The sequence below is a fragment of the Pseudophryne corroboree genome, chromosome 9 (genome assembly GCF_028390025.1).
Source record: "Pseudophryne corroboree isolate aPseCor3 chromosome 9, aPseCor3.hap2, whole genome shotgun sequence".
Classification (NCBI taxonomy): domain Eukaryota; kingdom Metazoa; phylum Chordata; class Amphibia; order Anura; family Myobatrachidae; genus Pseudophryne; species Pseudophryne corroboree.
Window position 1 is genome coordinate 319596125 of NC_086452.1, and position 23892 is coordinate 319620016.

The 23892-nt window shown below is 48.3% G+C and overlaps 1 protein-coding gene across 1 annotated transcript in view; it reads left to right on the forward strand.

The window, feature by feature from the left end:
• Window positions 1-2500: 2500 nt before the first annotated feature.
• Window positions 2501-23892, forward strand: part of JOSD1 (Josephin domain containing 1) — a 70405-nt gene continuing 49013 nt past the window's right edge. Inside the window, exons 1-3 of the mRNA XM_063940473.1 lie at window positions 2501-2799; window positions 4460-5014; window positions 6399-6527. Of these exons, the coding sequence (XP_063796543.1) occupies window positions 4833-5014; window positions 6399-6527 (311 nt within the window). The 5' untranslated portion in view covers window positions 2501-2799; window positions 4460-4832. The remainder of the gene's footprint in view (window positions 2800-4459; window positions 5015-6398; window positions 6528-23892) is intronic.

Consider the following 23892-nt stretch of genomic DNA (forward strand, 5'->3'; position numbering starts at 1 on the left):
AGCATGGGAGCCTTCCCCTCAGCCTTTCTGTGAGGGAAAATGGCGCTGTGTGCTGAGGAGAATAAGCTCCGCCCCTTTCTCGGCGGGCTTTTCCTCCCGGTTTTTTAAGAACTGGCCTGGGTTAAAATACATACATATAGCCTTAATGGCTATATGTGATGTATTTATTTTGCCAAATAGGTATTTATATTGCTGCCCAGGGCGCCCCCAGCAGCGCCCTGCACCCTCCGTGACCATGTCAGTGAGCCGTGTGACAACAATGGCGCACAGCTGCAGTGCTGTGCGCTACCTCTCTGAAGACTGTGAAGTCTTCTGCCGCCTGTTTCCGGACCTCCGTCTCTGCCGTCTTCAGCGTCTGTAAGGGGGATCGGCGGCGCGGCTCCGGGACGAACCCCAGGCTGACCTGTGTTCCGACTCCCTCTGGAGCTCAGTGTCCAGTAGCCTAAGATCCCAATCCATCCTGCACGCAGGTGAGTTGGAGATCTCTCCCCTAAGTCCCTCGTTGCAGTGATCCTGTTGCCAGCAGGAATCACTGAGTGAAAACCTAAAAAAAAACTTTTCCAAACAGCTCTTTAAGAGAGCCATCCAGATTGCACCCTTCTCGGACGGGCACAAAAACCTAACTGAGGCTTGGAGGAGGGTCATAGGGGGAGGAGCCAGTACACACCATGTGACCTAAAAAGCTTTTTAGATGTGCCCTGTCTCCTGCGGAGCCCGCTATTCCCCATGGTCCTGACGGAGTCCCCAGCATCCACTAGGACGTTAGAGAAATATCCATTATCAAATGATTGCAGCATTATTTAGGTACCGGGGTACCGCCGCAGATATCAGAAATATATGAGGTGGTCCCTATCAGCCACTAACCTAAGCAGTACAATATTGATAAAAGTAATTTAGTATTACTGCATTATGTAGAGATAGGAAATGTTAGCTTAAGGCGACATAGAAACATGATAAATAGCGACGAGAGAAGAGCAAAGTTGGCATGCAAGCTAGGGTAACCATTAAATGCACTATAAGGGGGAAATTCAACTGACTGCAGGAGGTGCAGAGCTCTTCCAGCAGCTGCCGGGTTTTCGTAGTCAATTGCAGAGAAATTTTTTTTTTGCAGGACTGAAAATGGGACGCAGTGATTGTCTGTTTTTCAATCCCCCCCCCACAGCAAGTCTCATTTTTCCTAAAATCGTTAAAATCGGGTCATCTGCAGCAGTGGTATATAGTGTGTGTGTGTGTGTGTGTGTGTGTGTTTGCATGTGCCATACCCTCCAATAATTTACACATGAAAACCGGTACAAATTAGGAAAGGCGGTGTGGCCACGCCCCCTTTCCTATAATTTTAGTGGAGATTTGGAGAGTCAATAATCGGTACAAAGCCCTTTTTGGCAGGTACAGACCATAAAAAAGGTACTGTACCTGCCAAAAGCGTACAGTTGGAGGGTATGATGTGTATGATTGTGTGTAATGTGTGCGCATGAGTGTGTGTGACCCCCCCCTCCAGAGACTGGAGGGGAGGGGTGGTATGGAAGGTAGATAGTAACTAGGTCGACAGTGTCTAGGTCGACCACTACTGGACGACAGTTACTAGGTCGACAGGGTCTCGACATGGTCTAGGTCGACAGGTCAAAAGGTCAACACGAGTTTTTAATGTTTTTTTTGTGTCGTTTTCTTCGTAGAGTGATCGGGAACCCCAATTAGTGCACCACTTCGCTCGCCATGCTTCGGGCTAGGTGCCTCGCTCCGCTACTGCTGCGCTCGGCACAGGTTACCGTTCCCAATTGTAGACCACGTGGATCGTTAAGTATGAAAAGGTTCAAAAAAAGAAAAAAATTGTGAAAAACTCATGTCGACTTTTTGACCTGTCGACCTATAACATGTCGACCTAGAGACCCTGTCGACCTTGAGACCGGCTCCCGCTGGAGGGGTGAACATCTTTTTTTTTTCTTCTTCTTTTAAGTCACGCGACCATTTTATTTTTCGTTGGATACCGCAGGTATTGGGAGAGCACATACCTGCCGTAATCCAAAATTGGGCGCGAGGTATGCAAAGGTTTTTTGCCTCGCTAAACCTCGCTCCCAATTAAATCCCCACCTAAGAACGTATCTTGCTAACAATTCATACCAGGTAAATGTTTCGCCACTGCAGTTAGTGCTTGTGTTATGCAATTGGTATTTAAAACAAAAATATGTTTTATACCTACGTGTGGCTACACAAGCTGCCCCTTGAGATACCTAGGAATGTATCAAATCTTCTAAGGTGGAGGTGTTGCCCATAGAAACCAATCAGCTTCTAGCTACAGTTTATCAAGTAGAAATAATAGAATGATAGCTAGAAGGTTTTACGGACAACTCCTCAACCTCTCCTCTTCAAGTCTGATACTTCTCCCCATATATATGGGATTACTACCGAGCAGCTGAGTGAGCGCTTATGCTACACAGAGAACTATTTACCGCCAGTCCGAAACCTAATTAAGAGAAGAACCAAGTACGACCCGCTCACAGTGGTGGCGGATGAGGATGATGAAGTTTCAGTCTCCGCCCACGGTATAGAGAATCTGGGCCAATCAGCGCGGACATCCAGAGCGAGTTGTGGAACTTGTGTGACGTCACCCCCCCTCCAATCAGAGCACGTAGCCGGAGCTGCGGGGCTGGTGCTGGGAAATGCTGGGACTGGGACGTCACGCAGCTGGCGAGCTGTGGTGATAGTGGCGGCTAGGAGCGGTGGAAGGATGTGATCGGCCACTGCTGAAGCTATTGGATTCCGTGGGGTAGATCGTGTCTGCGAGGCGGCTGACTGGAATAGGTCAGTGTATAGGTCCCGCTGGCCGCAGTACACGGGATTCTCTGTCACTGAGGGTGACATTTACACACCAGGCCATGCTCCCCTCCTAACTTGACTTCAAGGCCAAGCAGTGTTCACTGCCCACTGAGCCACTAAAGACTTGTTGGAATAGCTATTAGGCCATTTCCACCTTTCTCACAAACCAAGCTGCTCATATTAACCCATTAGCTCATTCCCAGGAATTGTCAGGTTCCCTCTCCTAGCTGTCAGGATCCTCGTCCCTGAATCCTTTCATTAGTACCGGCCAGGTGCACCTTCCTTGGGGAGACCTTTCTTTAGTACCGGTCAGGTGTCCCTTACTAGAGGAGACCTTTCTCTATACCGGCCAGGTGTCCCTTCCTAGAGGAGACCTTTCTCTACACCGGCCAGGTGTCCCTTCCTAGAGGAGACCTTTCTCTATACCGGCCAGGTGTCCCTTCCTAGAGGAGACCTTTCTACATACCGGCCAGGTGTCCCTTCCTAGAGGAGACCTTTCTCTATACCGGCCAGGTGTCCCTTCCTAGAGGAGACCTTTCTCTATACCGGCCAGGTGTCCCTTCCTAGAGGAGACCTTTCTCTATACCGGCCAGGTGTCCCTTCCTAGAGGAGACCTTTCTCTATACCGGCCAGGTGTCCCTTCCTAGAGGAGACCTTTCTCTATATACCGGCCAGGTGTCCCTTCCTAGAGGAGACCTTTCTCTATACCGGCCAGGTGTCCCTTCCTAGAGGAGACCTTTCTCTATACCGGCCAGGTGTCCCTTCCTAGAGGAGACCTTTCTCTATACCGGCCAGGTGTCCCTTCCTAGAGGAGACCTTTCTCTATACCGGCCAGGTGTCCCTTCCTAGAGGAGACCTTTCTCTATACCGGCCAGGTGTCCCTTCCTAGAGGAGACCTTTCTCTATACCGGCCAGGTGTCCCTTCCTAGAGGAGACCTTTCTCTATACCGGCCAGGTGTCCCTTCCTAGAGGAGACCTTTCTCTATACCGGCCAGGTGTCCCTTCCTAGAGGAGACCTTTCTCTATACCGGCCAGGTGTCCCTTCCTAGAGGAGACCTTTCTCTATACCGGCCAGGTGTCCCTTCCTAGAGGAGACCTTTCTCTATACCGGCCAGGTGTCCCTTCCCATAGAAAACCTTTTCCTTGTACTGGCCGGGTAACCTTTCCCAGAGAAAAACTGTCTCTAGTAAGAACTGGGTGACTCTTCCACAAGAAGACCTTTCTCTAGTTCCAGTCAAGCAGTCCTTCCCAGGGAAAACCACTCTGTATTAATGGCTCCGTGACCCGGTCCCGAGAAAACATTCCTCCAGTACCCAATCGGTGACTGTCCAAAGAAGACCATTTTCTTGAACAAGCCAGATGAACTCCAACTATCCCCCCCCCCTCCCTTATCCCTAGAAGGCCTATCTCTAGTACAGACCTGTCCACTCTTCCCTGAGACTACCTTTTACCAGAGACATTTCTCAAGTGGTAGTGTAAGGCCACTCGCCTTTAGTTATTGGGTTTCAAAATAAAGTTTCCTAATGTTTGAGTTCTGTCTACCTGCCAGACACAATTAGTAATCAGTGATCTCTTCTAAACCCATTACTAGAAATTAAGCTCCTACATGTGTGGTTTTAATAATTTTTTTTTTTTTACTTTGCAGATTAAAGAACACTGCATGCTTCATTAATGTAAAATAGTAAGAAGTCATACATAATAAAATCCCCTGTGATTGCAGTGGCACAAAGAACGGGGTGGAATGGAGGAAAAAGAGAGATGCGGAAACAGATTCTGCTCTTGTGATTAAAAGGCTTAAAAGCACAAGTATTGTCCCTTTCTTATTCTTGACTACGACTTGTACCTGGACATTTATAACTTGATACAGCACCACAGCGCCTCCATTTTTTTCTCTACAAAGGAACATGGATTATAAATTGCATGAGCCATATTAAGACTTCCAGTGCACAATCACCATAAAGGACTTTTCTAGAACTTTTTACATTATTGCAGTTTTGTTCTAAGCTTTGTTCTCAGCCATGAGCTGCGTACCATGGAAAGGAGATAAGGCAAAATCTGGAAGTGAGTTTCAAGAGCCTCTTCCAACACAAATCTACCATGAGAAACAGCGTCGGGAGCTTTGTGCGCTCCATGCCTTGAATAATGTCTTCCAGGATGCTGGAGCGTTCACTCGTGAAGCCCTTCAGGAGATATTCCAGAGGTAAGGCGTTCAGGAGAAAGGTACCATGCTAATGAAGGATATTTTTTATTTTATTTTTTTACGTTGGAAATGGTTTACTTTCTGTACTGTTAAATACAGTCTATTAATTTCAACATGTGTAAATTAATATATAATAAGGAGATTAGAAGACACTGACATTTCCAAGTTTAAGAAATTAGTCAAAATGTATTTTTTGTAGAGGTGGTTAACTAATACTATAGTGGGGGATTACATGTGTTTGTCAATATGAAAGTCATTTTGATGTGCCTAGGAGACTGTACCCATTGGCGTGTAACCATGATCCCAAGATCAGCAGCAGTCCACACATGGTGATCATAGCTGGAAGGAAACAGGTCATTGGTGTGTGTTAAATTATGTTGAACCATATAGTGATGTAAGTTGCCTGATGTGGTGGTGCTCTTGTTTGAATGGAAATACAATTTCCTTGTTACGCAAGTAATTCACACTTGTTTGGCTGTCAAGAAGCTACATGCAGAGTGATGAATTGTGTAGTGCTATTGTGGCCAGCGACAGTGTTTCCCAATACAGTCTTTGTTTCCAAATAGGCTTCAAAGCACTATTTTCTCGCTAGAAAAATTGTTGCATTCATAAACTCTTAGATGACTTCAGTGTTTTCTCGTTTCTCAAACATAAAAAAAATAAGCCCAGTTTAAAGGGTTACTATACTGGCTGACCACTCTTCATTTTTAGAGCATTCGTACCAGTTGTTTATGCAGTAATGGGTAGGGTGTTATCATTAGCTATTGGGTATATCTGTCGCATTTATTTTTAGCACTGCTAAAATGTTTGCTGGTTGAGCCTTCGTTTAATAAAGTAGGGCACACGATAGTTTAAGCTGCACAATTATCTAAGGAAAAGATTTCTACTAACGGCCCCTCCGCCTCCCAGCGCCCTGGCAAATTTGCTGCATGCAGCTCCATTATTCCAGTTTCAAGTTGAGGGGATGTGTTAGTAAGGGAGGCAGTCAATTGACTTCTGGGATCTGATACTGATCCCGATAGTAGTAAGAGGACCAATTGCTAGTTGTGTTTGTAGCTTGTGATTGGGGCTCTTGCACACAACCCCCCTCCCCCTCCACTGCAGTTTTATGGTTAACTAAACTTGATTTGGTGAAAAATGGCTGAATAGAGCATGTTAGTAAAATATTTTATGTAGGTGATAGTGCAGCTTTAAAGTCATCATCTGTACATTTTAAAGTTTAGTTAGTGCCATCTTAATTCTAACTTTTCATCTCGGGGCAGCTGATAAAATTCTATAATCATGTTGCACATGTACTGTAAGGGTTTCATTGCATACCTGGAAATAGAAAAGTAGCAACTTAATGAAACTAAAGTTTCTCACTGTTCTTTCTCATCCAATGCAGGTTGTCTCCCAACACTTTGGTGACCCCACACAAGAAAAATATGTTGGGGAATGGGAACTATGATGTCAATGTGATTATGGCAGCACTGCAGACCAAGGGTTATGAGGCAGTGTGGTGGGATAAGAGAAGGTAATCGCCTTCACTGTATTTAGTGAGACCTAGAAAGTATTTCTGGTACTTGAATTTTGTTTATATATGAACTTCGTAAAGTTTCTCGACACACTGAATTTCTGTGAGGCTGTTATCTTTTCCAGGTGATTTGTGGGACACACAGATACAGAATGAACTGATCATTGCTGTGGAGATTTAACTTGTGTTGATATTTTAGATTTCAAAACTTCTGTATTTAAAAGCTTGCACAATTTTTGTAGGGATGTATTTACCTGATTTGCACATTGGGAACCATGTGTGATTAGGTCTCTGTTTAATTTAAAGAATTGAAAAAATAGCAGCGCTCGTGGGAGCACCAATGTAATCTCAAACAAATGGAGAGCTTGGAATAAGCATAAAATATTTACTGAATATTGCAATTAAAATGTGTATAACATAAGTACATATCACATAAATTGCACAAATGACAATTTGTGAAAAGGTGTGTGTGTGTGTGTGTGTCATACTTGCCTACCCTCCCAAAAATCGGGGGGGGCGCTCCCGGCCCCCCGGAAAGGTAGGCAAGTGTCCCGCATCTACCGCCAGCTCTTGTTTCCTCGGCACTGGATAGAGAGGGGGGGGGGGGGGGGGGAGCACAATGACGTGTTTTATGCCGTCACGCCCCGGACACGCCCCCTCACTACCGGGAACGCTCCCCTGTTAACGGACCAGGCTGCCCCCTCCCGGAAAGGGGGGCAGCAATATCGCCAAGTATGGTGTGTGTGTATATATGATATCCCTTGCTTATTGGAAAGCTGCATTATATATAATCTGAAGAAAGAAATCGCTTCAAATGTAGCAAGCCAGTGGAGCTGTTTGTATCAGCTGATATGATTAATCTGAGTAATAGAATGGAAAGCTGGTTGAAACAATCATGAATCGCTGTAGCATAAAGTGCTTATTAGCCACTTAGAAATAATGTTTCAAACTGTAACAGGCAGAGTTTCTTTGTGCATATGTAACTGATGATGGAATAAAGTGTAACTCCTGAATGGCACTGTTAGCTGCGGTAATCTGTTCACTGAGAAAGCAGTGTTCCACGGACGGTATTATGTGCAGCGATAAGCAGGTGGATAAATTACCTCTCCAGTGAGCCGGTGAACCCAAGCGTCCTCTGGTAAATCCACAATATGCTCAATCCTGTATTATGCTGGAGGCTGTATCTTAGTACTGGCGAGGATGAACCACGAAGTCCCATGTGACTTTATCGTATACCTTTGATAAAGTCATGTGAACCGTGACTAAACGCGTCAGGACTCCTCCCCCTACATACTGGACTGACCGCACATCTCCTGGGGGCACCTACACCCGCTTCTCTCCTCCTGATACTGCAGCTGGCGGCACACGTCCAACGAGAGAAAAAATAAGATTTTACTTACCGGTAAATCTATTTCTCGTAGTCCGTAGTGGATGCTGGGGACTCCGTAAGGACCATGGGGAATAGACGGGCTCCGCAGGAGACAGGGCACTTTAAGAAAGAATTAGGACTACTGGTGTGCACTGGCTCCTCCCTCTATGCCCCTCCTGCAGACCTCAGTTAAGGAAACTGTGCCCGGAAAAGAGCTGACAGTACAAGGAAAGGATTTTGGAATCCAGGGTAAGACTCATACCAGCCACACCAATCACACCGTATAACTCGTGATAACCTTACCCAGTTAACAGTATGAACAACAACAGAGCATCAGACAAACCTGATGCAACCATAACATAACCCTTATTTAAGCAATAACTATATACAAGTATTGCAGAAGAAGTCCGCACTTGGGACGGGCGCCCAGCATCCACTACGGACTACGAGAAATAGATTTACCGGTAAGTAAAATCTTATTTTCTCTAACGTCCTAGTGGATGCTGGGGACTCCGTAAGGACCATGGGGATTATACCAAAGCACCCAAACGGGCGGGAGAGTGCGGATGACTCTGCAGCACCGAATGAGCAAACTCAAGGTCCTCCTCAGCCAGTGTATCAAACTTGTAGAACTTTGCAAAGGTGTTTGAACCTGACCAAGTAGCTGCTCGGCAAAGCTGTAATGCCGAGACCCCTCGGGCAAGCCGCCCAAGAAGAGACCACCTTCCTTGTGGAATGGGCTTTTACTGATTTTTGGATGCGGCAATCCGGCTGCAGAATGAGCCTGCTGAATCATGTTACAGATCCAGCGAGCAATAGTTTGCTTTGAAGCAGGAGCACCCAGCTTGTTGGATGCATACAGGGTAAACAGCGAGTCAGTTTTCCTGACTCCAGCCGTTCTGGCTACATAAATCTTCAAAGCCCTGACCACATCTAGTAACTCGGAATCCTCCAAGTCACGAGTAGCCGCAGGCACCACAATAGGTTGGTTCAAATGAAAGGATGACACCACCTTCGGCAGAAATTGCGGACGAGTCCGTAACTCTGCCCTGTCCATATGGAAAACCAGATAGGGGCTTTTACATGACAAAGCCGCCAAACACGCCTAGCCGAAGCTAAGGCCAATAGCATGACCACTTTCCACGTGAGATATTTTAACTCCACGGTCTTAAGTGGCTCAAACCAGTGAGATTTCAGGAAACTCAACACCACGTTAAGATCCCAAGGTGCCACTGGTGGCACAAAAGGGGGCTGAATATGCAGCACTCCCTTTACAAACGTCTGAACTTCAGGAAGAGAAGCCAGTTCCTTTTGAAAGAAAATGGATAGGGCCGAAATCTGGACCTTAATGGACCCTAATTTTAAGCCCATAGTCACTCCCGCCTGTAGGAAGTGAAGGAAACTGCCCAGTTGGAATTCCTCTGTAGGGGCCTTCCTGGCCTCACACCAAGCAACATATTTTCGCCATATACGGTGATAATGTTTTGCTGTCACGTCCTTCCTAGCCTTTATCAGCGTAGGAATAACCTCATCCGGAATGCCTTTTTCCGCTAGGATCCGGCGTTCAACCGCCATGCCGTCAAACGCAGCCGCGGTAAGTCTTGGAACAGACAGGGCCCCTGTTGCAACAGATCCTGTCGCAGAGGCCATGGGTCCTCTGTGAGCATTTCTAGCAGTTCCGGATACCAAGCCCTTCTTGGCCAATCCGGAACAATGAGTATGGTTCTCACTCCTCTTTTCCTTACGATTCTCAGCACCTTGTGTATGAGAGGAAGAGGAGGAAACACATAAACCGACTGGAACACCCACGGTGTCACTAGTGCGTCCACAGCTATCGCCTGAGGGTCTCTTGACCTGGCGCAATACCTTTTGTAGCTTTTTGTTGAGGCGGGATGCCATCATGTCCACCTGTGGCAGTTCCCATTGATTTTTAATCTGTGTGAAGACTTCTTGATGAAGTCCCCACTCTCCCGGGTGGAGGTCGTGCCTGCTGAGGAAGTCTGCTTCCCAGTTGTCCACTCCCGGAATGAACACTGCTGACAGTGCTTGCACGTGATTCTCCGCCCAGCGAAGAATTCTGGTGGCTTCTGCCATTGCCACCCTGCTTCTTGTGCCGCCCTGGCGGTTTACATGAGCCACTGCGGTAATGTTGTCTGACTGAATCAGCACCGGTTGGTTGCGAAGCAGAGGCTCCGCTTGACTCAGGGCGTTGTATATGGCCCTTAGTTCCAGGATATTGATGTGCAGACAAGTCTCTTGACTTGACCACAGCCCCTGGAAGTTTCTTCCCTGAGTGACTGCCCCCCACCCTCGGAGGCTTGCATCCGTGGTCACCAGGACCCAGTCCTGAATGCCGAACCTGCGGCCCTCGAGAAGGTGAGCACTCTGCAGCCACCACAGAAGAGACACCCTGGCCCTGGGGGATAGGGTGATCAGCCGATGCATCTGAAGATGCGATCCGGACCACTTGTCCAACAGATCCCACTGAAAGGTCCTCGCATGGAACCTGCCAAAGGGAATTGCTTCGTATGATGCCACCATCTTTCCCAGGACTCGCGTGCATAGATGCACCGACACCTGTTTTGGTTTTAAGAGGTCTCTGACCAGAGTCACGAGCTCCTGGGCCTTCTCCTCCAGGAGAAACACCTTCTTCTGGTCTCTGTCCAGAATCATGCCCAGGAAGGGCAGACTCGTCGTAGGAATCAGCTGCGACTTTGGAATATTCAGAATCCAGCCGTGTTGTTGTAACACCTCCCGAGAGTGTGCTATGCTGATCAGCAACTGCTCTCTGGACCTCGCCTTTATGAGGAGATCGTCCAAGTATGGGATAATTGTAACTCCTTGCTTTCGCAGAAGCACCATCATTTCTGCCATTACCTTGGTAAATATTCTCGGTGCCGTGGACAGACCAAACGGCAACGTCTGGAATTGGTAATGACAGTCCTGTACCACAAATCTGAGGTACTCCTGATGAGGTGGATAAATGGGGACATGCAGGTAAGCATCCTTTATGTCCAGAGACACCATAAAATCCCCCTCTTCCAGGCTTGCAATGACCGCCCTGAGCGATTCCATCTTGAACTTGAACCTTTTCAGGTAAATGTTCGGGGATTTTAAATTTAATATGGGTCTGACCGAACCGTCCGGTTTCGGAACCACAAACATTGTGGAATAGTAACCCCTTCCCTGTTGAGGGAGGGGAACCTTTACCACCACCTGCTGGAGATATAATTTGTGAATTGCCGCTAACACTACTTCCCTTTCTATGGGGGAAGCTGGCAGGGCCGATTTGAGGTAACTGTGAGGGGGCATCACCTCGAATTTCAGCTTGTATCCCTGAGACACAATCTGTATAGCCCAGGGATCCACCCGTGAGCGAACCCACTGGTGGCTGAAATTTCGGAGACGCGCCCCCACCGCTCCTGGCTCCACCTGTGGAGCCCCAGCGTCATGCAGTGGATTTAGTGGAAGCCGGGGAGGACTTCTGTTCCTGGGAACTAGCTGTATTGTGCAGCTTCTTTCCTCTACCCCTGCCTCTGGCAAGAAAGGACGCACCTCTGACTTTCTTGCCTCTGTGATCGAAAGGACTGCATTTGGTAATACGGTGCTTTCTTAGGTTGTGAGGGAATATATGGCAAAAAATTTGACTTCCCAGCCGTAGCTGTGGAAATTAGGTCCGAGAGACCGTCCCCAAACAATTCCTCACCCTTATAAGGTAAAACCTCCATGTGCTTTTTTGAGTCGGCATCACCTGTCCATTGCCGAGTCCACAGGACCCTTCTGGCAGAAATTGACATTGCATTTATTCTAGAGCCCAGTAGGCAAATGTCTCTCTAGGCATCCCTCATGTATAGGACAGCGTCTTTTATATGCCCCAGGGTCAGCAATATAGTATCCTTGTCCAAGGTATCAAGCTCCTCAGACAGAGTATCTGTCCATGCTGCTACAGCACTACACATCCAGGCCGACGCAATTGCCGGCCTTAGTAGGGTACCTGAATGTGTATAAACGGACTTCAGGATACCTTCCTGCTTTCTATCCGCAGGATCTTTTAGGGCGGCCGTATTCTGTGACGGCAGGGCTACATTCTTAGATAAGCGTGTCAAAGCTTTGTCTACCCTAGGGGAGGATTCCCAGCGTAACCTGTCCGTTGGCTGGAAAGGATACGCCATAAGTAACCGTTTGGAAATCTGCATTTTCCTATCAGGAGAATCCCAAGCTTTTTCACATAACTCATTTAACTCATGTGAAGGGGGAAAAGTCACTTCTTGCCTTTTCTCCCCAAACATATAAACCCTCTTGGCAGGGACAGGGTTTTCCTCTGAGATGTGCAATACATCCTTCATTGCTATAAACATGTAGCGGATGGCTTTAGCCATTTTAGGCTGCAACTTTGCATCATCGCCATCGACACTGGAGTCAGAATCCGTGTCGATATCCGTGTCAACACTTTGGGATAGTGGGCGCTTCTGAGACCCTGACTGCCTCTGCGCTGTAGGATCAGGCATGGGTTGGGACCCTGACTGTCCCAAGGCATCAGCTTTATCCAACCTTTTATGCAAGGAGTTTACATTATCATTTAACACCTTCCACATATCCATCCAATCAGGTGTCGGCGCCGTCGGCGGAGACACCACATTCATCTGCACCTGCTCTGCTTCCACATAGCCTTCCTCGTCAAACATGTCGACACAAGCGTACCGACACACCACACACACAGGGGATGCTCTATTTGAGGACAGAACCCCCACAAGGCCTTTTGGAGAGACAGAGAGAGAGTATGCCAGCACACACCCCAGCGCTATATGACCCAGGAATTACACAGTAACTTAGTGTTTACCCACTAGCTGCTGTATATACTGATATTGTTCTAAATTTATGTCGTCCCCCCCCCCCCCCTCTCTTTTTACCGTCTTTCTACCGTGAATCTGCAGGGGAGAGCCTGGGGAGCTTCCTCTCAGCGGAGCTGTGGAGAGAAAATGGCGCTGGTGAGTGCTGAGGAAGAAGCCCCGCCCCCTCAGCGGCGGGCTTCTGTCCCGCGATTTTGTGTAAAATAATGGCGGGGGCTCATGCATATATACAGTACCCAACTGTATATATGCACTTTTATGCCAAGAGGTACTTAATTGCTGCCCAGGGCGCCCCCCCCCCCCCTGCGCCCTACAGTGACCGGAGTGTGTGGGTTTGATGTGGGAGCAATGGTGCACAGCTGCAGTGCTGTGCGCTACCTCATATGAAGACTGGAGTCTTCTGCCGCCGCTTTTGACGTCTTCTTGCTTCACACGCCGGCTTCTGGCTCTGCGAGGGGGATGGCGGCGCGGCTCCGGGATCGGACGACCAAGGGTGCATTCCTGTGTTCGATCCCTCTGGAGCTAATAGTGTCCAGTAGCCTAAGTAGCATGACCTATCCGCAGTTAGTAGGTCTGCTTCTCTCCCCTCAGTCCCACGTAGCAGAGAGCCTGTTGCCAGCAGATCTCTCTGAAAATAAAAAATCCTAACAAAATACTTTCTTATTAGCAAGCTCAGGAGAGCTCACTAAAGTGCACCCAGCTCGGCCGGGCACAGATTCTAACTGAGGTCTGGAGGAGGGGCATAGAGGGAGGAGCCAGTGCACACCAGTAGTCCTAATTCTTTCTTAAAGTGCCCTGTCTCCTGCGGAGCCCGTCTATTCCCCATGGTCCTTACGGAGTCCCCAGCATCCACTAGGACGTTAGAGAAAAGTACTATACACAGCGGAACTTTGAGGTTCATCCCGGCCGGTACTAAAATACATCCTCCAGCATAATACAGGATTGAGTAATATTCATTAACTATTTTATGCTTTTTCCCGGCTCTCCATTTGTTTGAGATTACATTGCTGCTCCCACGAGCGCTGCTATTTTTTTCAATTCTTTGTATGTTCTGTCTAAAGGTATACACACTACCTTTTTATAGCAGTCAATGAGGGACCAGCATCAATATTGATTTTATATTTGGCACTTTAAAGCTATAAGGATTCTTTCTCATACGTCCTAGAGGATGCTGGGGACGCTTCAAGAACCACGGGGTATTTACGGGATCCGCAGGAGACATGGGCACTTTAAGACTTTGGGTGTGAACTGGCTCCTCCCTCAATGCCCCTCCTCCAGACTCCAGTTAAATTCTGTGCCCAGTGAGACTGGATGCACACTGAGGAGCTCTCCTGAGTTTCTCTGAAAAAGACTTTGTTAGGTTTTTTATTTTCAGGGAGACCTGCTGGCAACAGGCTCCCTGCATCGTAGGACTGAGGGGAGAGAAGCAGACCTACTTCTGTGAGTTTCAAGGCTCTGCTTCTTAGGCTACTGGACACCATTAGCTCCAGAGGGTCTGATCGCTAGGTACGCCTAGATGCTCGTTCCCGGAGCCGCGCCGTCACCCCCCTTGCAGAGCCAGAAGACAGGTGAGTAGAAGAAGATCAGAAGACTTTAGTGACTACTTTGAGGTGCCGCGCAGCGGGCGCGCTGCACGCCATGCTGCCACACACACAGCGGCACTGCATGGCGCAGGTGGGGGGGGCGGCGCTCTGGGCAGCATAAAACCTCACTAATGGACTGGCAAAAGCGGTATAAAATGCCTGGGCACTAAAACCAGACCCCCGCCAGTATAAATTTGTGGAAAATAGCGGGGCTTAAGCGCGCCATTAAGGGGGCGTGGCTTAGCCTTCACAGCTCTAATGAGCGCCATTTTCTCTTCACAGAGCTGCAGAGACGCTGGTCCTGGCCTCCTACACTGCTGTACAAGTAACTGTGCAAAACAGGGGGGGGGGGGGGGGGGGGGCACAGTAATCTGGTGCTGTTTTATTAATATTAAAAGCGCTAACAGGTCTGAGGCATTATATTAAACGTTTCAGAACCAGGATAGGCGCTGGGTTGTGAGCTGGCAAAACTCCCTCTGTGTTTCTCTAACTGGCTTTGCTGTGGGTCTGTCCCCTATAGCCCCAGTGTGGTTGTGGGTGTCGGTACGCGTGTGTCGGCATGTCTGAGGCTGAGTGCTCTTCCCAGGAGGAGGCTGGAGTGGGGACAGGAAAGACTGGGAATGACCCTGTCGGCACCGCTGACTGCTGATTGGGTAAATGTTTTGAGTGGTTTGAATGCAAATGTGGCTCTATTGCATAAGAGATTAGATAAATCGGAGTCTCAGAACCAAGCATGGAGAAAATCCATGGAAGATGCATTGTCACAAGTACAGACCCCCTCCGGGTCAGAGAAGCGTTCATTTACCCAGATAGCGGATACAGATACCGACACGGACTCTGACTCCAGTGTCGACTATAGTGATTCCAGATTGAATCCTAAACTGGCTAAGAGCATTCAGTACATGATTGTGGCGATAAAAGACGTTTTACATATCACGGAAGACCCTGCTGTTCCTGACACAAGGGTCTGTATGTTTAAAGGAAAGAAACCTGAGGTAACGTTTCCTCCCTCTCATGAACTGAACAATCTTTTTGAAAAGGCTTGGGAAAATCCTGAAAAAAAAATTACAGATTCCCAAGAGAATACCGGTGGCATATCCGTTCCCCTCTGGGGACAGGGAAATGTGGGAGTCAACCCCCACTGTGGACAAAGCTCTATCGCGTTTGTCCAAAAAGGTGGTGCTTCCGTCTCCTGACACGGCAGCCCTGAAGGATCCTGCGGATTGTAAGTAGGAAAATACATTGAAACTACGGGTACGCTGCTCAGGTGAGTAGCGCTATTGAAAAGTGGGCAGACAACTTGTCATCTGATATAGATTCCCTGGATAGGGATAGCATTATTTTGACGCTGGGTTATATCAGGGACGCTGTAGCCTACCTAAAGGAAGCTGCTAGGGATATTGGCCTTTTGGGATCAAGGGCCAATGCCATGGCAGTCTCGGCTAGGAGGGCATTGTGGATTCATCAATGGAATGCTGATGCTGACTCTAAGAAGGCTATGGAGTCTCTGCCGTATAAAGGTGGTGTCTTGTTTGGTGACGGCCTCGCTGACCTGGTATCTACGGCTACCGCGGGTAAGTCATCATTTCTACCTTATGTCTCTGCACAACAAAAGAAAACGCCCCACTGTCAGATGCAGTCCTTTCGGCCCAATGAATACAAAAAAGGACGAGGGTCTTCCTTCCTTGCTACTAGAGGAAGAGTAAAGGGAAAAAGGTCACCGGCTGTGGCAGGTTCCCAAGAGCAGAAGTCCTCCCCGGCTTCTGCCAAATCCACCGCATGACGCTGGGGCTCCTCTGCGGGAGTCCGCACTGGTGGGGGCACATCTCCAACTCCTCAGTCAGGTCTGGGTTCGCTCGGCCCTGGATCCTTGGGTATTAGAAATAGTAGCCCAAGGGTACAAATTGGAGTTTCAAGACGTGCCCCCTCACCGATTTTTCAAATCTGCCTTGCCAGCTTCTCTTCCGGAAAGGGAGGTAGTGTGCGCTGCAATACAAAAGCTGTGTCAAAATCAAGTAATTGCCACGGTTCCCCCGTCACAGCAGGGAGAAGGCTTTTATTCGAGCCTGTTCGTGGTCCTGAAGCCGGATGGCTCGGTCAGACCGATTCTGAACCTAAAATCCCTCAATTTCTATCTAAAAAAATTCAAATTCAAGATGGAATCTCTCCGAGCGGTGATCTCCAGTCTGGAGGAGGGGGATTTTATGGTGTCTGTCGACATAAAGGATGCCTACTTACACGTCCCCATATATCCTCCGCATCAGGCTTACCTGAGGTTTGCTGTTCAGGATTGTCATTACCAATTTCAGACGTTGCCGTTTGGTCTGTCCACGGCTCCGAGGATTTTCACCAAAGTAATGGCGGAAATCATGGTTCTCCTGCGCAAGCAAGGAATCACAATTATCCCGTACTTGGACGATCTCCTGATAAAGGCGAGATCCAAGGAGCAATTACTGAAAAACGTTACGCTCTCCCTGTCAATTCTGCAACAACATGGTTGGCTCCTAAACTTGCCAAAATCACAGTTGGTTCCGACAACACGGCTGTCATTCTTGGGTATGATTCTGGACACAGAATTACAGAGAGTCTTTCTTCCAGTGGAAAAGGCTCTGGAAATCCAGAACATGGTCAAACAGATTCTGAAACCGGCAAGAGTGTCGATTCATCAATGCACTTGGTTGCTGGGGAAGATGGTGGCGGCCTACGAGGCCATTCAGTTTGGCAGGTTCCATGCCAGGGTGTTTCAGTGGGACCTGTTGGACAAGTGGTCCGGGTATCACCTGCACATGCACCGGAAAATAATCCTATCTTCCAGGACCAGAATCTCTCTCCTGTGGTGGCTGCACAGTTCTTACCTCCTAGAGGGACGCAGGTTCAGGATCCAGGATTGGATCCTGGTGACCACGGATGCAAGTCTCCGAGGCTGGGGAGCAGTCACACAGGGGGAAAATTTCCAGGGAAAATGGTCAAGCCAGGAAGCTTGTCTGCACATAAACATTCTGGAATTAAGGGCCATTTACAACGGCCTTCTGCAAGCGGTCTGCCCGTCTTGATACAGTCGGACAACATAACAGCAGTGGCGTACATAAACCGCCAGGACGGAACAAAGAGCAGAGCGGCAATGGCGGAGGCCACAAAAGTTCTTCGCTGGGCGGAAAGACATGCAAGCGCTCTGTTAGCAGTTTTCATTCCAGGCGTGGACAACTGGGAAGCAGACTTCCTCAGCAGACACAATCTCCATCCAGGAGAATGGGGTCTTCATCAAGAGGTATTTGCAGAAGTGACAAGTCGTTAGGGAATTCCTCAAATAGACATGATGGCGCCTCGCCTTAACAAGAAACTTCAGAGGTATTGTTCCAGGTCGAGGGACCCTCAAGCAATAGCGGTGGACGCCCTAGTGACACCGTGGGTGTTTCAGTCGGTCTATGTGTTCCCTCCACTTCCACTCATTCCAAAGGTGATAAAGATCATAAGAAGAACAAGGGTTCAGGCGATACTCATTGTTCCAGACTGGCCAAGGAGGGCCTGGTATCCGGATCTTCAGGAATTACTCATAGGAGATCCCTGGAGGACCTGTTACAGCAAGGACTGTGCGTGTATCAAGACTTACCGCGGCTGCGTTTGATGGCATGGCGATTGAACGGCAAATCCTAGCCCGAAAGGGTATTCCCAGTGAAGTCATTCCCACGCTACTTCAGGCTAGAAAAGAGGTAACGGCGAGGCATTACCACCGTATTTGGATAAAATATGTGTTTTGGTGTGAATCCAAGAAGGCTCCTACAAAAAAATTCAGCTGGGGCGTTTTCTCCATTTTTGTGCAAGCAGGTGTGAATGCGGGCCTAAAGTTAGGCTCCATTAAGTACAAATTTCGGCCTTCTCAATTTTCTTTCAGAAAGAATTGGCCTCCCTTCCAGAAGTTCAGACCTTCGTGAAAGGAGTGCTGCGCATTCAACCTCCCTTTGTGGCACCATGGGATCTTAACGTGGTGTTGCAGTTCCTGCAATCTCATTGGTTTGAACCTTTACATAAGGTTGAGCTCAAATTCCTCACTTGGAAAGTGGTCATGCTGTTGGCCTTGGCATCCGCAAGGCGGGTGTCTGAATTAGCGGCTTTGTCTCACAAAAGCCCCTATTTGATCTTCCATGTAGATAGAGCGGAGTTGAGAACTCGTCAGCAATTTCTACCAAAAGTGGTTTCATCGTTTCACATGAACCAACCTATTGTGGTGCCAGTGGCTACTGAAGCCTTGGCGGAATTGAAGTCTCTCGATGCGGTCAGAGCTTTGAAAATCTATGTCGCCAGAACGGCTCAGATTAGGAAAACGGAGGCTCTGTTTGTCCTATATGCTCCCAACAAGATTGGGGCTCCTGCTTCCAAGCAGACTATTGCACGCTGGATCTGTCATACTATTCAGCATGCTCATTCTACGGCGGGATTGCCGTTACCGAAATCGTGAAGGCACATTCTACGAGAAAGGTGGGCTCATCTTTGGCGGCTACCCGAGGGGTCCCGGCGTTACAGCTTTGCCGAGCGGCTACTTGGTCGGGTTCAAACACTTTTGCTAAGTTCTACAAGTTTTATACTCTGGCTGAGGAGGACCTCATGTTTAGTCAATCGGTGCTGCAGAGTCATCCGCACTCTCCCGCCCGTTCTAGAGCTTTGGTATAAACCCCATGGTTCTTGAAGCGTCCCCAGCATCCTCTAGGACGTATGAGAAAATAGGATTTTAATACCTACCGGTAAATCCTTTTCTCTTAGTCCGTAGAGGATACTGGGCGTCCGTCCCAGTGCGGACTCTATCTGCAGTACTTGTTTAATAGTTATTGCTTGTGTTACACAAAGGTTGTGCTTTGGTTATGGTCAGCCTGTTGCTGATTTTGTTCATGCCGTTGACTGTAATTCTGTTAAATGCCAGGTTGTACGGCGTGTTTGGTGGTGTGAGCTGGTACGTATCTCACCCTTAGTTTAACAATAAATCCTTTTCCTCAATGTCCGTCTCCCTGGGCACAGTTCCTATAACTGGAGTCTGGAGGAGGGGCATAGAGGGAGGAGCCAGTTCACACCCATTCAAAGTCTTAAAGTGCCCATGTCTCCTGCGGATCCCGTCTATACCCCATGGTTCTTGAAGCGTTCCCAGCATCCTCTACGGACTAGGAGAAAAGGATTTACCGGTAGGTATTAAAATCCTATTTTTTCGCTGTGTTTAATTTAATTATCCAGATCTAGTAGTTTAGTGTCCAGTTAATTAGATCTAGCTATTTGCGGACACCTGTAGAGTATATTGACTTTAACCACTTGCTTGGCATGGTCACATCAGATGCGACCACACCAGCAAGTGCCTTGTCTGATCTGGTCAGACAGGATGCGAGCACTCGGATACATATCATGTGCAGCTGCAGGAAAGAGAAACTTCCCTCTGCTGCCTCTTTCAGAAGGACCGGAATGTCCCTCTGCCTTCTTGCGGCCTCCCCCAGTGCTTGTTGTGCTGCCGATCACGATGTTCTGATTGTGATGACTGATGTTTGTGGGCAAATTTTTTTTATTTTATTTAAATAATCAGTTAAGATAAGATTAAATACATGTTCTTCACCCTAATTCACTCATAACCCCTCCCCCCTGACAATTTCTGAGCATTTTTTTAGGGAAAAAATTGTCAAGGGCCGTATTCAATAGCTATCGGAATCTGCCAACTTGTCGGACTGCAGCTTCCGACTGATTTCTGTCAGAAGGGTTTCCGACCTAATCAAAAAGGGCTGATGTTTTCCGACAAGTCGGGAACTCCCAACTTGTCAACAAACACGTGGATTGGCGGAATAGGCGCCGATCTGCGTGCTTTTGTTGGAAACAAGGACAAATCTGACAGGTTTTGGCCCCCTTTCTAAAAATCTCAATCCGACTTTAAAAAAAAAGTCTGAGCGGGACCCCCCCCCCCCCCCCTCCATCACCCCCCGGGCCTGGCTCCCCACTCCTGGCAGTGCCTCCCCCGGCCGCCACACTCTGCTCCTCCCGCAGCCGGTGTCGGCTTACCCAGCAGCCGCTGGCAGCAGGACAGGACACCGGGAACGGCCAAATCCGACAGTCGAATTTGGCCATTCATTGAATAGCCCTTTGTCGGATCCAAATGCATGTCGGAATGAATCTGACATTTATTGAATATACCCCTAAGTGTTTAAAACACAGGAATCTAGTGTTTAAAAATGTGTGTGTATATGTGTAATAAATATATATATATATATATATATATATATTTTTTTTTTTTTTTGTTAATTTATTTTTTAATACATAAGTCATTGTTGGAGGCCCTGAATGTGTTGGGTATGCTTTTGCAGCTGTGTGGGGGGTAGGGCCTGACGTGTGGGGTGGACTAGCCCTGTGCTAGGCATCCCCCCCCCCCCCCCCCCCCGCATGTGAGAATAAATGATCATAGATGTGATTCTTATCATTCACTTTACTATTGTTTTACAAATTTGTTAATTCATTGTAGTTATTGTCTCTGTAATGTGTTACATTATACTGCAGCCCTCTGTAAAGAATGCTCTTTGGTCTCTAAAGGGGCTGCTGTCACTCTTCAAAAACTCCAGCAGCGTTTCTACGATAAGGCCGATAAAGCTGATTCTATGCTGGCCAGAAAGCTCAGGAAGAAACGCACCCTTAACTTGGTGCAAGATACAGTACAAGACAAGTGGATAAAATTAACTTGCGCCTAAAAAGACTGCGACTCGGGTCACCACTCCTAAAGAGCACCACTCCTTAAAACAATACACAACCAGAAAAAGTGGAACGGCTCCCAAGCGCTGCTTTATATGTATACACGAATCACTTTCTGTTGGATTCCAAAGATATAAATCCTCAAAAGAAAGAAAGAGAAATATATTCATGCAGTGACTTCAGATCTTCACTGAGATACTGCGCAGCGGTAACGCTGCACGCCATTGCTCCCACATTCACACACACTGACGGCACTGTATGGGTGCAGTGCGCAGGGGTGTGTGCCCTGGGCAGCGATAATAAACCTCAAGGGACACTGGCTGACATATATATACTGCGGAGGCAGTATATTAAATAAACCCCCGCCAGTATAAAGAATTTGAGCGGGACCGAAGCCCGCCGTTGAGGGGGCGGAGCTTGATCCTCCAACACTAACCAGCGCCATTTTCTCCACAGCACGCTGCAGAGAAGCTGCTCCCCAGACTCTCCCCTGCTGAACACAAGTACAGAGGGCAAAAAGGAGGGGGGGGGGGCAGTTATTTGGCGCAGTGAGTGTATTATTGATATATAAAAGCGCTGTACAGACTGGGATTTTGTCTGTGTCCAGTGGCGCTGGGTTTGTGCTGGCATACTCTCTCTCTCTCTCTCTCTCTCTCTCTCTCTCTCTCTCTCTCTCTCTCTCTCTCTCTCTCTCTCTCTCTCTCTCTCTCTCTCTCTCTCTCTCTCTCTCTCTCTATATCTATCTATCTAGCTTTATTTGAAAAAGCTTGGGAAACTCCAGACAAACTGCAGATTCCCAAGAGAATTCTTATGGCGTATCCTTTCCCCACACAGGACAGGTTACGGTGGGAATCCTCGCCCAGGGTGGACAAGGCTTTGACGCGCTTGTCCAAAAAGGTGGCGCTACAGTCTCCAGACACGGCAGCCCTCAAGGATCCTGCTGATCGCAGATAGGAGACTACCTTAAAATCAATTTATACACATACGGGGGCCTTGCTCAGACCGGCAGTAGCGTCGGCATGGGTATGTAGCGCAATAGCAGCATGGACAGATAACTTGTCATCTGACATTGACACCCTAGATAAGGATAGCATATAAAAGACGCAGCGTTATATATGAGAGACGCTGCGAGAGACGTTGGGTTCAAGAGCCAATGCCATGGCAATTTCTGCTAGGCGAGCCCTGTGGACCCGCCAATGGACGGGTGATGCCGATTCAAAGAGACATATGGAAACTTTGCCTTACAAGGGTGAGGTTTTATTTGGGGAGGGCCTCGCGGACCTGGTTTCCACAGCTACCGCGGGTAAATCTTCTTTTTTGCCGTATGTTCCCCCACAGCAAAAGAAAACACCTCAATATCAGATACAGTCCTTTCGGTCGCATAAGTCCAGAAGGGGCCGGGGCTCTTCCTTCCTCGCCAGAGGTAAGGGTAGAGGGAAAAAAATGCCTGCTACGACTAGTTCCCAGGAACAGAAGTCCTCCCCGGCTTCTACAAAATCCACCGCATGACGCTGGGGCTCCGCTGCGGGAGTCCGCGCCGGTGTTGGCACGTCTTCGACTCTTCAGCCAGATCTGGGTTCTGTCAGATTTGGATCCTTGGGCGATAGAAATTGTATCCCAAGGCTACAAACTGGAATTCGAAGAAGTGCCTCCTCGCCGATTTTTCAAGTCGGCTTTGCCAGCCTCTCCCCTAGAGAGGGAAATAGTTTTAGCTGCGATACAAAAGCTGTGTCAACAGCAAGTGATTATCAAGGTTCCCCTAGTGCAACAGGGGAAGGGGTACTATTCAACTCTATTTGTGGTCCGAAACCGGATGGCTCGGTCAGACCCATTCTGAATCTAAAATCACTAAACCTGTATCTAAAAAAGTTCAAATTCAAGATGGAATCTCTCCGGGCAGTGATCCCCAGCCTGGAAGGGGGGGGGGATTTTATGGTGTCACTAGACATTAAAGGATGCATACCTTCATGTCCCCATTTATCCTCATCAGGCGTATCCTAGATTCGCTGTACAGGACTGTCATTACCAGTTTCAGACGTTGCCGTTTGGGCTGTCCACGGCCCCGAGGATTTTCACCAAGGTAATGGCGGAAATGATGGTGCTCCTACGCAGGCAAGGAGTCACAATTATCCCATACTTGGTCGATCTCCTGATAAAAGCGAGATCGAGAGATCAGTTGCTGAAAAGCGTGTCACTCTCCCTGAGAGTGCGGCAGCAACACGGCTGGATCCTAAATCTGCCAAAATCGCAGTTGATTCCAACGACTCGGCTATCATTTTTAGGCATGATTCTGGACACGGAAAAGAAGAGGGTTTTTCTCCCAACGGAAAAAGCCCAGGAACTCCAGAGCATGGTCAGAGACCTTTTAAAGCCAAAAAGAGTGTCATCAATGCACTCGAGTACTGGGAAAAATGGTGGCGGCCTACGAGGCCATACCCTTCGGCAGGTTCCATGCGAGGACATTTCAGTGGGACCTTCTGGACAAATGGTCGGGGTCCCATCTACAAATACATCAGAAAATAAGCCTGTCCCCCAGGGCCAGGGTGTCTCTCCTGTGGTGGCTGCAGAGTGCTCACCTTCTAGAGGGTCGCAGGTTTGGCATTCAAGACTGGGTTCTGGTGACCACGGACGTGAGCCTCCGAGGATGGGGAGCAGTCACACAAGGAAGAAATTTTCAGGGACTGTGGTAGAGCCAGGAGGCTTGTCTACACATCAACGTGCTGGAATTAAGGGCAATATACAACGGCCTACGGCAAGCGGAGACTCTTCTTCGCGACCTACCTGTTCTGATTCAATCAGACAACGTCACATCAGTGGCTCATGTAAACCGCCAAGGCGGGACAAGGAGCAAAGTG